Source organism: Salvelinus fontinalis, chromosome 3 (genome assembly GCF_029448725.1).
Source record: "Salvelinus fontinalis isolate EN_2023a chromosome 3, ASM2944872v1, whole genome shotgun sequence".
NCBI classification, from domain to species: domain Eukaryota; kingdom Metazoa; phylum Chordata; class Actinopteri; order Salmoniformes; family Salmonidae; genus Salvelinus; species Salvelinus fontinalis.
The window spans coordinates 75,808,504-75,821,704 of record NC_074667.1 but is presented as its reverse complement, the minus strand read 5'-3'; the positions used below and the strand labels follow the sequence as shown (position 1 = coordinate 75,821,704).

At 44.9% G+C, this 13,201-nt stretch overlaps 1 protein-coding gene across 6 annotated transcripts in view; it reads right to left on the bottom strand.

Moving 5' to 3' along the window:
- The window catches only part of LOC129851476 (kinesin-like protein KIF21B), a 125,656-nt gene that overhangs the window by 57,242 nt on the left and 55,213 nt on the right, over positions 1–13,201 (bottom strand). For all 6 annotated transcript variants that reach the window (XM_055918046.1, XM_055918049.1, XM_055918047.1 and 3 more), the window contains exons 2-13: positions 11,456–11,678; positions 10,549–10,731; positions 8,730–8,879; positions 8,515–8,646; positions 7,883–8,131; positions 7,590–7,705; positions 7,306–7,501; positions 6,795–6,984; positions 6,136–6,199; positions 5,055–5,288; positions 1,222–1,472; positions 732–920 (exon numbers count right to left, since the gene is read on the bottom strand). In XM_055918046.1, coding sequence (XP_055774021.1) covers positions 732–920; positions 1,222–1,472; positions 5,055–5,288; positions 6,136–6,199; positions 6,795–6,984; positions 7,306–7,501; positions 7,590–7,705; positions 7,883–8,131; positions 8,515–8,646; positions 8,730–8,879; positions 10,549–10,731; positions 11,456–11,678 — 2,177 coding nt within the window. The remainder of the gene's footprint in view (positions 1–731; positions 921–1,221; positions 1,473–5,054; positions 5,289–6,135; positions 6,200–6,794; positions 6,985–7,305; positions 7,502–7,589; positions 7,706–7,882; positions 8,132–8,514; positions 8,647–8,729; positions 8,880–10,548; positions 10,732–11,455; positions 11,679–13,201) is intronic.

Here is a 13,201-nt window from a genome sequence, read left to right as displayed (position 1 = left end):
ATCAGTGCTTTCAACTTGTCAATACTTCTCACAAATACAAGTAGCGATACAGTCAATCTCTTCTCCACTTTGAGCCAGGAGAAAGTGACATGCATATTATTAATATTTGCTCTCTGTGTACATCCAAGGGCCAGCCATGCTGCCCTGTTCTGAACCAATTGTAATTTTCCAAAGTCCTTTTTTTGTGGCACTTGACCACACAACTGAACAGTAGTCTAGGTGTGACAAAACTAGGGCCTGTAAGACATGCCTTGTTGACAGTGTTGTTAAGAAGACAGAGCAGCTCTTTATTATGGACAGACGTCTCCCCATCTTAGCTACTGTTGTATCAATATGTTTTGGCCATGACAGTTTTCAATCTAGGGTTATTCCAAGCAGTTTGGTCACCTCAACTTGCAACTTTAGTCATCTCAATTTCCACATTATTTATTACAATATTTAGTTGAGGTTTAGGGTTTAGTGAATGTTTTGTCCCAAATACAATGCTTTTAGATTTTGAAATATTTCGGGATAACTTAGTACTCTGTCCTTCTCCAGCTGTGTGTCTCTGTGACTGTTTGCCTACATTACCCATAACTCACTGAGGTTGTGTTGTACTCTGTCTCTCTCCAGCTGTGTGTCTCTGTGACTGTTTGCCTACATTACCCATAACTCACTGAGGTTGTGTAGTACTCTGTCTCTCTCCAGCTGTGTGTCTCTGTGACTGCGTGCCTACATTACCCATAACTCACTGAGGTTGTGTAGTACTCTGTCTCTCTCCAGCTGTGTGTCTCGTATTTTGTTCTGCAGCAGGACGAGTTTCTCTTCATACTGTAGTTTGAGCTGCAACAGTCTCTTCTGACTGTTCTCCAGCTCATCGATTAACTTCTGCTTGATCTCAATCTCACACGTCAGGTCGGCCAGATCCGCCTGGAAGTTAGCTGCAGGGGGTTAGAGGTCAGGGGGCACAGAGAGGTCAAGGGTCAAGAGGTGAAAGGTGAAAACTGTGGCTATCAGACAGACATGTTATAGTAGAGTGGGGCAGTTGGGGATTTCAGTTGCTACCTAGGAAATACTGTAGCATACAGCCAAACATAGGACAATTTGGTACTTTCATTAGGTTAATGATGAAACCTATTCAATCCTGCCCCAAACTGCGGTACACAAGTGCAGAGGTGTTAATTTGGAATTGGGGAAATTTCTGCCACTCTTTGGGTAGTGTCATAGTTATCTTTCACTCACCTTTCTCATCAGAGTCAGAGTCTGAGTCCACCAGACTCTCATCACTGTCAAACTCATCTTCATCCCTCTCCTCCTCCTCCTCCTCCTCCTCCTCGTCACACCCACTCTCCTCCTCCTGCAGAGGGGACATCCCGTCCTCTGTGTAGTTCTCTTTAGAGTCCATCTGTCCGTCCTGTCCGTTCTGTCCGTCCTGTCCGTTCTCATGAGAGGGAAGCTTCACTTGTTTCTTCAACCCCTTCTCCTTCTCTGGGCTGTAGGTAGAATATATGACCTGGCGTCAGACTGGGACACACACAGAAGGCACCGCACATAACAGCTGTGACCCAATAAGCAGCTTTAGTTAATTGTCCCATCACCATATGAATCTATTACAAATATGGATGACCATGTATTAGACCTGTATGGGCCTCTGATTTGATTTGGGACTCAACCAATAATCACCCATTTTGTTTTGGGACTGTTGCCAAGTGGATATGGAGAACACAGTTATTAGCAGAGACCTCTCTCCATCTTCCCCTCCCTCTCTCCCTGATTACAAGTTAATTAGCCTGTTTTAACCTGTCACTTTGTCCCCGCTCCTCTCTCTCATTACATGAAAGTAGTCAGAGTGAGTACCGCTCTCATTACATGGCAGTAGTCAGAGTGAGTATCTCTCTCATGACATGGCAGTAGTCAGTGAGTACCTCTCTCATGCCATGGCAGCAGTCAGAGTGAGTACCTCTCATTAAATGGCAGTAGTCAGTGAGTACCTCTCTCATTACATGACAGTAGTCAGTGAGTACCTCTCTCATTACATGGCAGTAGTCAGTGAGTACCTCTCTCATTACATGACAGTAGTCAGTGAGTACCTCTCTCATTACATGACAGTAGTCAGTGAGTACCTCTCATTAAATGACAGTAGTCAGTGAGTACCTCTCATTAAATGGCAGTAGTCAGTGAGTACCTCTCTCATTACATGACAGTAGTCAGTGAGTACCTCTCATTAAATGGCAGTAGTCAGTGAGTACCTCTCATTACATGCCAGTAGTCAGTGAGTACCTCTCTTATTAAATGGCAGTAGTCAGTGAGTACCTCTCATTACATGGCAGTAGTCAGTGAGTACCTCTCTCATTACATGGCAGTAGTCAGTGAGTAAGAGTTGCTTGTCTCAGTTCCAACATCACCACTAGGGCTGTGGCGGTCATGACATTTCGTCAGCCAGTGTTTGTCAAGCAAATAACTGTCGGTCTCACGGTAATTGACCGTTAATTAACATAAACACATTGAGCATCTCCTGGTTTCCACACACAGCCTACAAGCCACTGGTGCAGACCTTTGGAACATCTACATTTTAAAAAGTCTAATAAATCCATGTAATAAAGCCTACACCTTCACAATAAATCCATTATTTATTTTAGACAGGTCTAAAGAAACATGATATGAAGAAAATGTAGTCTATTTCAGAAGAACTGAAGAGCATATTCTGAGTTGTCCTTATGTTAGGTCCTGATCTGGCTATGAAAAACGGCTGTGGGCTACGATAGTTAATTTAGCAGACAAAATTTGGTTAGAATTCCGTGGCATTATTTTATATTATGAAGAATACAATTGAACAAAGCTGAATAAAATAGAGAGGATGTTTTCTCCAAATGATTTGAGGGAGTGAACACATGTGCTATTGTGTTTTGAGCAGTTAACAAACAAATAGGTATTCCTATGTGCTTCATTTATAGTTGTTAATGTAACTTTAGTTGTTCTACAAACGTTGGGCTATATGTTTTGATTTTTAAAACATTGTAAGGCTGCATGGTGAGACTAATGATGATTAGAAAACAGTAGTTTGAAAGGCATGAGCTCTGCTTTGTTTTTTTACGCAGGCTGTAGGCAATATATCAGTCACTCATTCACAATTTGACAAGCACTTGATAATGCCTAGAATTTTCACGCTGGCATTCCCTTTGTGTGGCCATAACGCACCCTAAAAAAAATCCATGCCTAATGCGGCCAGTGGCCGTTGTGCGCTTCTCGCTGAATGTTGCACACTCCATCACATGGCTCAGGTCTTTCTCCCTGAATGTTGCACACTCCATCACATGGCTCAGGTCTTTCTCCCTGAATGTTGCACACTCCATCACATGGCTCAGGTCTTTCTCCCTGAATGTTGCACACTCCATCACATGGCTCAGGTCTTTCTCCCTGAATGTTGCACACTCCATCACATGGCTCAGGTCTTTCTCCCTGAATGTTGCACACTCCATCACATGGCTCAGGTCTTTCTCCCTGAATGTTGCACACTCCATCACATGGCTCAGGTCTTTCTCCCTGAATGTTGCACACTCCATCACATGGCTCAGGTCTTTCTCACAGGCTACAAGTGAAGACAGACACATCAGGGACGCAACTGCGCGCGTCCTCATCCAATTCCGAGGTGCATATTGAAGATATTGGAAGAACGTTCCACATTTACTTTTCGTCAGCCAACAATATGAGTAAGCCTAAAGAACAGCAAAAGCACTAGCCTATGTCAATCTACTATCACCCAAAGTACAAAAGTCAACTTATTCTATTCTGTGTGAGAAATAAATATTCCAAACATAGTCTGAGACAGTTGTGGGATGCAATAGATCCCAAATTAATAACCACTAGCATCACAAAAAAACATTTTTACTTAATGTGGCTGACTCAACAGATCCGAACATTTAGCTTAAAATGTTGATAAACTATTTGGCCGAATGCTCCATTAGCGGGAAAACACCATTATCAAAAGTAACTGCAAATGCTATTATGCATGTAATGATTTTATTATAAAGGTGCATTTTTATGCTGAAAATGTTCTTCCCCAAACTTGAAACTCACGCGCTGCTTATGTATGCCAGTTAGGCTTTACACCTCTTGTAAAGCAGATTAATGTGCTTCATAAGAAGTTATTTGGCCACTTTAGTTGTCATACAAACCTTATTGAAACATATAGGCCTATGGACGAGGCTAAATGAGGTGTGCGACTATGATTAGAAAAAGTTGCAAAAAAAGGCATTGTTTCTTAAGCTGGGCTTCATTCACAAGTGACCTGCTAATATTGTCACCGGTCAGACTATTCTTGATTTAATCTTGTCTTTACATATACATATAATATTATGTGTGAAATTTGTTTTGATTTAGAATGGATCGTTATCATGCACCTGTCTCGAAACAGGGTCAGCAGAGGAAAAATACATGTCATCTATGCACTTAAATAGCCAATGGAGGACACTTTTCCCCGTGTGGTTTATTTTCATGCCGGCCAGGTAGGCTATGCTCCTGTTGTAAAGATAAGCAATGTGCTTAATAATAGGAAAGTTGAGAAATAAATATAGTAGGCTTAGCCTATAGAAAGCTGATCCTTCTATTTTTAGTAGAGGCCATCACTCTATTTTCTCACACAATTGCATAGCCTATAGAAATGTTGCGCAACAGTAGCTCATGGGCTCTCATGAAGTGTTTGATTAGATTTCCCATTACATTTGCATTTATGTCAGAGTGATTAGATGGACAATAGAGTGCTGAGTACCAGGCAGTTAGCAAGATTGGTAGACTCCTAATGACCAGCAGCAGCATCAGAGCTTGGAGAAGCCGAATTACCGTGACTAAAAGGTCACGTGGAATTTGACTGCCTTCATGACTCTTGACCGCCGATGTGGCGGTAATGCGGTCACCGCAACAGCACTAATCACTACCCTACACTACCATCCTGGCCCCATTCCAATCTCATTTACTAGCTGAATCGAAATGGGATTGAGCCCAATCCTGTTATCGCTAATGCTGTCAACAGCAGTCTCCTCTCTTCTCCTCTCCCTCCCCTGTTCTCGTCCTCTCACCTCATCCTCCTCTGTCTCCTCTCCTTCTTCTTCAGGCTCTCAATGTCCATCTTGGCTCGGCGAATTACGTCCGTCATCTCCGCCTCCATTGACAGGGAATGGGGAGAGGAGCCTAAAGGGTGTGGCCCGAGGGTGGAGCTATGGGAGGAGGAAGGGAACGGCGAGCGGGAAGAGAGACGGGTCACACTGCGACGAAGACACTCGTTCATCGCCTCGCTCTCCAGGAGCTTGGATCTGAGAGGAGGGGAAAAGAGGGGGAAGAGGAGGGTGGGGAGAAAGAGAGAGAAAGAGAGAGAGAGCGAGAGAGATAAAGAGAGAGAGAAAGAGAGAGATAAAGACAAACAGATGTCATTAGTCAAACTTTACAGTTACCGCCTCCATCACCTCATGTTTCAGCATGATAATGCACGGCCCCATGTCGCAAGGATCTGTACACAATTCCTGGAAGCTGTAAATGTCCCAGTTCTTCCATGGCCTGCCTACTCAGACATGTCACCCATTGAGCATGTTTGGGATGCTCTGGGTCCATGCGTACGACAGCGTGTTCCAGTTCCCGCCAATATCCAGCAACTTCGGGCAGCCATTGAAGAGGAGTGGAAGAACATTCCACAGGCCACAATCAACAGCCTGATCAACTCTATATGAAGGAGATGTGTTGCATTGCATGAGACCAATGGTGGTCACCCCAGATACTGACTGGTTTTCTGATCCAACCTTTTTTTTAAGATATTTGTGAACAACAGATGCATGTCTGTATTCCCAGTAATGTGAAATCAATAGATTAGGACCAAATTAATTTATTTCACTTGACTGATTTCCTTGAACTATAACTCAGTAAAATATTTTAAATTGTTGCATGTTAAGTTTATATTTTTTGTTCAGTGTAGAACAACAACAATAAAACTATGAACTGAAGTAGAGTAACAGCAAAACATAAACTCAATGAATTGCTTTACCCTTTGACGTCCATAATGATGTCTTACGGTCCAGTCCCAGAGAAACTGTGGCTATAGAGTCAGACCCAGGACGTGTAAAGTTCATTCTAGTCCCAGTGGAGTTATAACCCCGAACAGACTCTTACCTGAGCTCCTCAACCTCTCTGATGTAGTTCTGGATCAGAGCACCAATCTCCTCGTTGCCCTCACCTAGAGGTCAGAAGGTTGAGTTCACAGAGAGACATAAGCGGTTAACACTTCTTAACTACATGCAATGGTCCGTGTCAGAAAATGTTACTAGCTGTCAAATCCTTGTTACCTCATTTCCTCTCAAAGCTCATCGGAGGAGAAGGTCTGAGGAAGGGACCTTGGATTCTCTCCTCCAATGAGCTTTGAGAGGGAGGTGTAGAAATGAAGTAAAGAAGGATGGGGGAAGGGACCTAGGATCCTCTCCTCCAATGAGCTTTGAGAGGGAGGTGTAGAAATGAAGTAAAGAAGGACGGGGGAAGGGACCTAGGATCCTCTCCTCCAATGAGCTTTGAGAGGGAGGTGTAGAAATGAAGTAAAGAAGGACGGGGGAAGGGACCTAGGATCCTCTCCTCCAATGAGCTTTGAGAGGGAGGTGTAGAAATGAAGTAAAGAAGGACGGGGGAAGGGACCTAGGATCCTCTCCTCCAATGAGCTTTGAGAGGGAGGTGTAGAAATGAAGTAAAGAAGGACGGGGGAAGCAAGGATCTGAGTTTTCAGACAGCTACCATCTTCAACCACCATTGGACAGTGTGTGCGTTGTCTCTCTTGGTCTTACCTGACTTGGCGAGGAGCGTGCTGACGTCGTTGGCGAGGAGCGTGGTGACGCGTGTGTTGAGGTGGTCGATGGTCTCCTGCATAGCTTTGACTCTCATGCGTTGCGTGTCGTTCTCTCTCTGTAACATCGAGTTTTCCTGGAACAGATCACTGAGGCCCTCTGAGCCGTCCTCACCCATCACATGCTGACCCTGAGGAGGAGGCAATACACATACAGGAAGATATTATCTTAGCCAATGAACATACAGAACAATGCCATTTCTTCCAATCAACAAACATGATATTGATTTTTATATCACTTCAAGCATTTTGTTGGTAAAAAAATCCCATTTTCCATTTTATTTTTGTACTCACTGGACGCCAACACCTCAGCCAATCATAAATCAGACTACTTTACTGCAGCCAATCACAGGGGAGACAACTTCCTTTCAGCCAATCACATGCTCCATTAGTCTCTGATTCCGATCCCTCCCTCCTCCTATCCCGCCTTCCTTCCCTCCTTCTCTCCTCACCCCTTTATACTCCATCAGTTCCATCTGTAGCCTGGCGATCTCAGCCCTGAGAGCAGATATCTGCTGACTGGTCTTGTCCTGGTTCACCATCACCTTGTTCTTGATGTTCCTGGCTCTATTAGCATACTTCAGTGTGTTCAGGGTCTCCATGAAGTCCCGGTCAGATGGACTCACACACGCTATCATCACCGTACGACTGGAGAGGAGAGGGAAAACATTACAGACGTTATAAAGACTGGTGAGGCACAGGCCTGTGTGTGTGTGTCTGTGTGTGTGTGTGTTACCTGTTTCCTCCCAGTGAGTCCTGTAGAAGACGTGTCAGTTTAGAGTCTCTGTATGGAACATGGCCTCCTTTCTTAGCCTGGTCCCCCAGAGCACTGATCACATTCCCCAAGGCCAGCTAGAACACACACACACACACACACACACACACACACACACACACACACACACACACACACACACACACACACACACACACACACACACACACACACACACACACATCATCGTCATGATCAAGTTTCTCAGCACCAGGGGAAACACACACATCATCATCACGTAGTGTACTCCTCACCAGTCCACAGTTGATGGATATGCCTTCTCGTGCCCTCTCTCCTGTCGCTCCGGTGCGTTTCAGTCTCTCTGATCCAGCCAAGTCCACAAAGTGAAACTTGGCCATCAAAGTCTCGTATTCAGGCTTGGCTATAGACCCTCCATCTCCTCCTCCTACTCCGTTCAGCTCTGCGTTCACTCCTCCATTCACTCCTCCATTCACTCCTCCATTCACTCCTCCATTCACTCCTCCATTCACTCCTCCATTCTCCTGGAGACAGACAGACAGACAGACAGACAGACAGACAGACAGACAGACAGACAGACAGACAGACAGACAGACAGACAGACAGACAGACAGACAGACAGACAGACAGACAGACAGACAGACAGAGAAGATAGAGAAGATAGAGAGAATACAGTGACAACAGTTATCACCATGTTTTATTACTACTGTATAACTGTTCTGACTTTCATCTTTCAGCTTTTACCCTCTTCTACCTCTACTTTGTCTCTTTCTGTCTCTCCCTCCTTCTCTCCCTCCCTCCCTCCTCTCTCCTTCCCTCCATCCCTCCCTCCCTACTCCCTCCTTCTCTCCCTCCTTCCTTCCTTCCCTCCCTCCCTCCCTCCCTCCCTCCCTCCCTCCCTCCCTACCTCAGTTTGTTGGCAGACTCTCATCTGACAGAGGTTGATGGTGAAGATGGCGTGAGACCTGGAACTGAATGCATTCATGTGTGTACTGGCCGTGGTGCGGGACAGCGCTCCCAGCTTCAGACATTCTAACAGCTGGAAAACACCACACGCAAGTACCCCGTCAAAACTGAAACACACCCACACAGACACTTATTGTTCCCGCTATACACACACACCTCTATCTCAGAGTTGACGAGTCGTGAGGTGACTCCGCTGGTGTAGATGGAGCCGCTGCCGTCCTCGTGGATCTTAATATTAGACTTCCTGTTCTTACAGTCTGGGTCTCTGGCTCCGTCAAACAGATCTAGGATCTCCTCGTTATACAGCTGGAGCACACACATACACGCAGACATTTAAAAAAAAAAATAGTAGAGACAGAAATGAGCTGGGAGAAAGATGGAGGGAACATATTGGGGTCCCAGGTTGGCAGCCTGAACTGTTCGTCCAACCTCAGGAACACTCACGCAGACATTAATAGACACACACATTAATACACACACACATTAATACACACATAGACAGAGAGTGATGAAAGGGCAAAGATCAGGCTATAGCACATAACCTCTGACCTTCAGGAAGCAATAGGGTTAAAGGTCAGGAGAGGTCAAGAGACAGCTCAGCACACACACACACACACACACACACACACACACACACACACACACACACACACACACACACACACACACACTCACACACTCTCTCTCTCTCTTTAACCCTAGCCTGATTAATGTCTGTTTATCATCCATACTGATAATCCAATGACCTACAGCTGAACTAATGAGAGAGAGAGAGACAGAGAGAGAGGGAGAGACAGCTAGAGGCAAATTGATATGGAGAGAGGGAGAGAGACAGGGGGAGAGAGAGAGAGTGACAGAAAAGGATAGACAGAGAAAAAGAGATGGAGATAGAGAGGATTTTAGCAGAGATAGCCATCTGTAAGTGAATCAGGTTACATTAGCTGTCTATTACTGTAGTCCGATCCCCAAAGAGAAAACAGAATATAGGCCTAGCTGACAGGCTGACAAATACACACCATTACACCCCCCACACACAACACATGATAACATTATCCCACACACAACACATGATAACATTATCGCAAAACACCTCATACAATACATTCAACAGGCATACCAATGATATGACAATTGCCCCGATGATGCTTCAGACACACACAGAGAAGGCTGTGAGAGACACTAAGCAGAGAAACACAGTGTGTACCAGGCACCTCTTGCCACACAGCCAGTTAAAGTCTTTAAAACATATCAGCTCATGTCTCCCACACTTCTGTGTGTGTGTGTGTGTGTGTGTGTGCGCGTGTGTGTGTGTGTGTGTGTGTGTGTGTGTGTGTGTGTGTGTGTGTGTGTGTGTGTGTGTGTGTGTGTGTGTGTGTGTGTGTGTGTGTGTGTGTGTGTGTGTGTGTGTGTGTGTGTGTGTGTGTGTGTGTGTGTGTGTGTGTGTGTGTGTGTGTAAGAGAGGGAGAGTTGGGGTTCTCATTCTGGGTAATATCACAGCTAACGACTAAAATCCATCAGGCACCAGAACCCATCATCCACTGGGTTTCCTGTTAATCTGTCATCACAATGTCACTTCCTGTAGCATCACCAGGGCTGATCGGTGCATGCCCCTCACATCTGGTTCAGGTTAACATTGCCTCACACACACAAAGACACACAAACATGCACACAGCTAATCAATCAAAGGCAAGACTGACCAATGACAACGCATCCCTGGAGGACAAGATGTTATTCCAGACCGCTTTCATCCCCTCTGCCACCTTTCACAGGGGACTGGATGGGTGGCCCAAGTGTTACCATGGCAATGACATTGTGTGTGTGTGTGGTGTGTGTGTGTGTGTGTGTGTGTGTGTGTGTGTGTGCGTGTGCGTGTGCGTGTGCGTGTGCGTGTGCGTGTGCGCGTGCGCGTGCGCGTGCGCGTGCGTGTGTGTGTGTGTGTGTGCGTGTGCGTGTGTGTGTGTGTGCGTGTTCTTACCTCCAGGAACTGTGCACTGACTTTAAACTCAGGAGGGTGTGTGCCCTGCTGCCGGGCCTGTGTCTTCCTCTCCTGGATGCCCAGGAACAGATGGTGAACAGCCCGTGGAATAATGCCCTGCTCCTCCTCCTGCACATTCACATCAAACCCCGTCCCCATGGTGTACGTCTTCCCTGAGCCCGTCTGGAAACAGAGACAGACAAGATTGTGCCAAGCTGTCATCAAGGCAAACAGTGGCTACTTTGAAGAATCTCAAATATAACAAATATATTTTGATTTGTTTAACACTTTTTTGGTTACTACATGATTCCATATGTGTTATTTCATAGTTTTGATGTCTTCACTATTATTCTACAATGTAGAAAATAGTTAAAGAAAAACCCTTGAATGAGTAGATGTGTCCAAACTTTTGACTGGTACTGTATGTATTTTGTTCTTGCAAGAGAAGGAACAGATTCCTACTGTGATAAGTCAGATTTCTCTGTGTGTCTGTACCATAAGTTTAGTAGAGAAAAACAACCACATAACAGTGATTACAAATAGACCAGTGTTTCCCAAACTCAGTCCTACATGTATTGGTTTGTTGCCCGAGCACTACACAGATGATTCAAATAATCAAAGCTTTGATGATGAGTTGATTATTTGAATCAGTTGTGTAATGCTCGGACAAAAAACAATACATGTACCCTTTGGGGTCCCCAGGACTGAGTTTGGGAAACACTGAAATAGACCCTTCTTTGAAATAGACATAATTATTAGAATCTGTCCATGTATGGATGCATACACTAAGTTGATGTATCTAGGAGTGTATCCATAGGCAATCCAGAGGTAAACATTGTGGCCCTCCAGGCACTCCTTGATGTAGTTGTGTATTCATGTATTTGTCTGTCTCTGTTTCTCACTGTACCTGTCCGTAGGCGAACACAGTAGCGTTATATCCATCGAAGCAGCCCTCGATGAGTTTGTGGACGCAAGCAGCATAGATCTGTTTCTGTGCCGAGTCGATGTCGAACACAAAGTCGTACGTGAAGGCCTTGTCTTTACCCAGCAACACCTGGGGTTCCCCAGGGGTCACAAGTGTACACACGTGACAGCCCTCGATCTTCTCCTTCACCATCTGGGGACGGATCCTACGAGGGGTTACAAATAGTGTTCATCATGGTTAATCTACGCGTAAAAGTCTGAAAACGTTGTTCCATAACAATATAGGAGAGACCCACGGTCAACTAGACCAGTGGTTCCCAAACAGGGGGGAGTGCCAGGTCGGCAGTGGGGGGCGTGGATATACAGTGACGTCGGAAAGTTTTCAGACCCCTTGACTCTTTCCACATTTTGTTACATTACAGCCTTAAACTCAAATGGATTAAATAAATAAAAATACTCAGCAATCTACACACAATACCCCATAATGACAAAGCAAAAACAGGTTTTTAGACATTTTTGCAAATGTATTAAAAATAAAAAACAGAAATATATTTTAGATTCTTCAAAGTAGCCACCCTTTGCCTTGATGGCAGCTTTGCACACTCTTGGATTTCTCTTAACAATCTTCATTCTGAATGCTTTTTCAACAGTCTTGAAGGAGTTCCCACATATGCTGAGCACTTGTTGGCTGCTTTTCTATCACTCTACGGTCCAACTCATCCCAAACCATCTCAATTGGGTTGAGGTATGATGATTGTGGAGGCCAGGTCATCTGATGCAGCACTCTATCCCTCTGATTCTTGGTCAAATAGCCCTTACACAGCCTGGAGGTGTGCTGGGCAATTGTCCTGCTGAAAAACAAATGATAGTCCCACTAAGCACAAACCAGATGGGCTGGCGTATCGCTGCAGAATGCTGTGGTATCCATGCTAGTTAAGTGTGCCTTGAATTTTAAATAAATCACAGACAGTGTCAACAGCAAAGCACCCCCACACCAACACACCTCCTCCTCCATGCTTCACGGTGGGAACCACACATGCAGGGATCATCCGTTCACAAAGACATGGAGGTGGGAACCAAAAATCTTAAATTTTACCGGTATAATTTTCATTGCTCGTGTTTCTTGGACCAAGCAAGTCTCTTCTTCTTATTGGTGTCCTTTAGTAGTGTTTTCTTTGCATGAATTCGACCATGAAGGCCTGATTCAAGCAGTCTCCTCTGAACAGTTGATGTTGAGATGTGTCTGTTACTTGAACTCGGTGAAGCATTTATTTGGGCTGCAATCTGAGGTGCAGGTAACTCTAATGAAATCCTCTGCAGCAGAGATAACTGGGTCTTCCATTCCTGTGGCGGTCCTCATGAGAGCCAGTTTCATCATAGCGCTTGATGGTTTTTGCAACTGCACTTGAAGAAATTTTCAAAGTTCTTGAAATGTTCCAGAATGACTGACCTTCATGTCTTAAAGTAATGATGGACTGTTGTTTCTCTTTGCTTATTTGAGCTGTTCTTGCCATAATATGGACTTGGTCTTTTACCAAATAGGGCTAGCTTCTGTATACCCACCCTACCTTGTCACAACACAACTGATTGGATCAAACACCTTCCACAAATAAACTTTTAACAAGGCACACCTGTTAATTGAAATGCATTCCAGGTGACTACCTCATGAAGCTGGTTGAGAGATGGCAAGAGTGTGCAAAGTTGGCTACAAAGGGTAGCTACTTTGAAG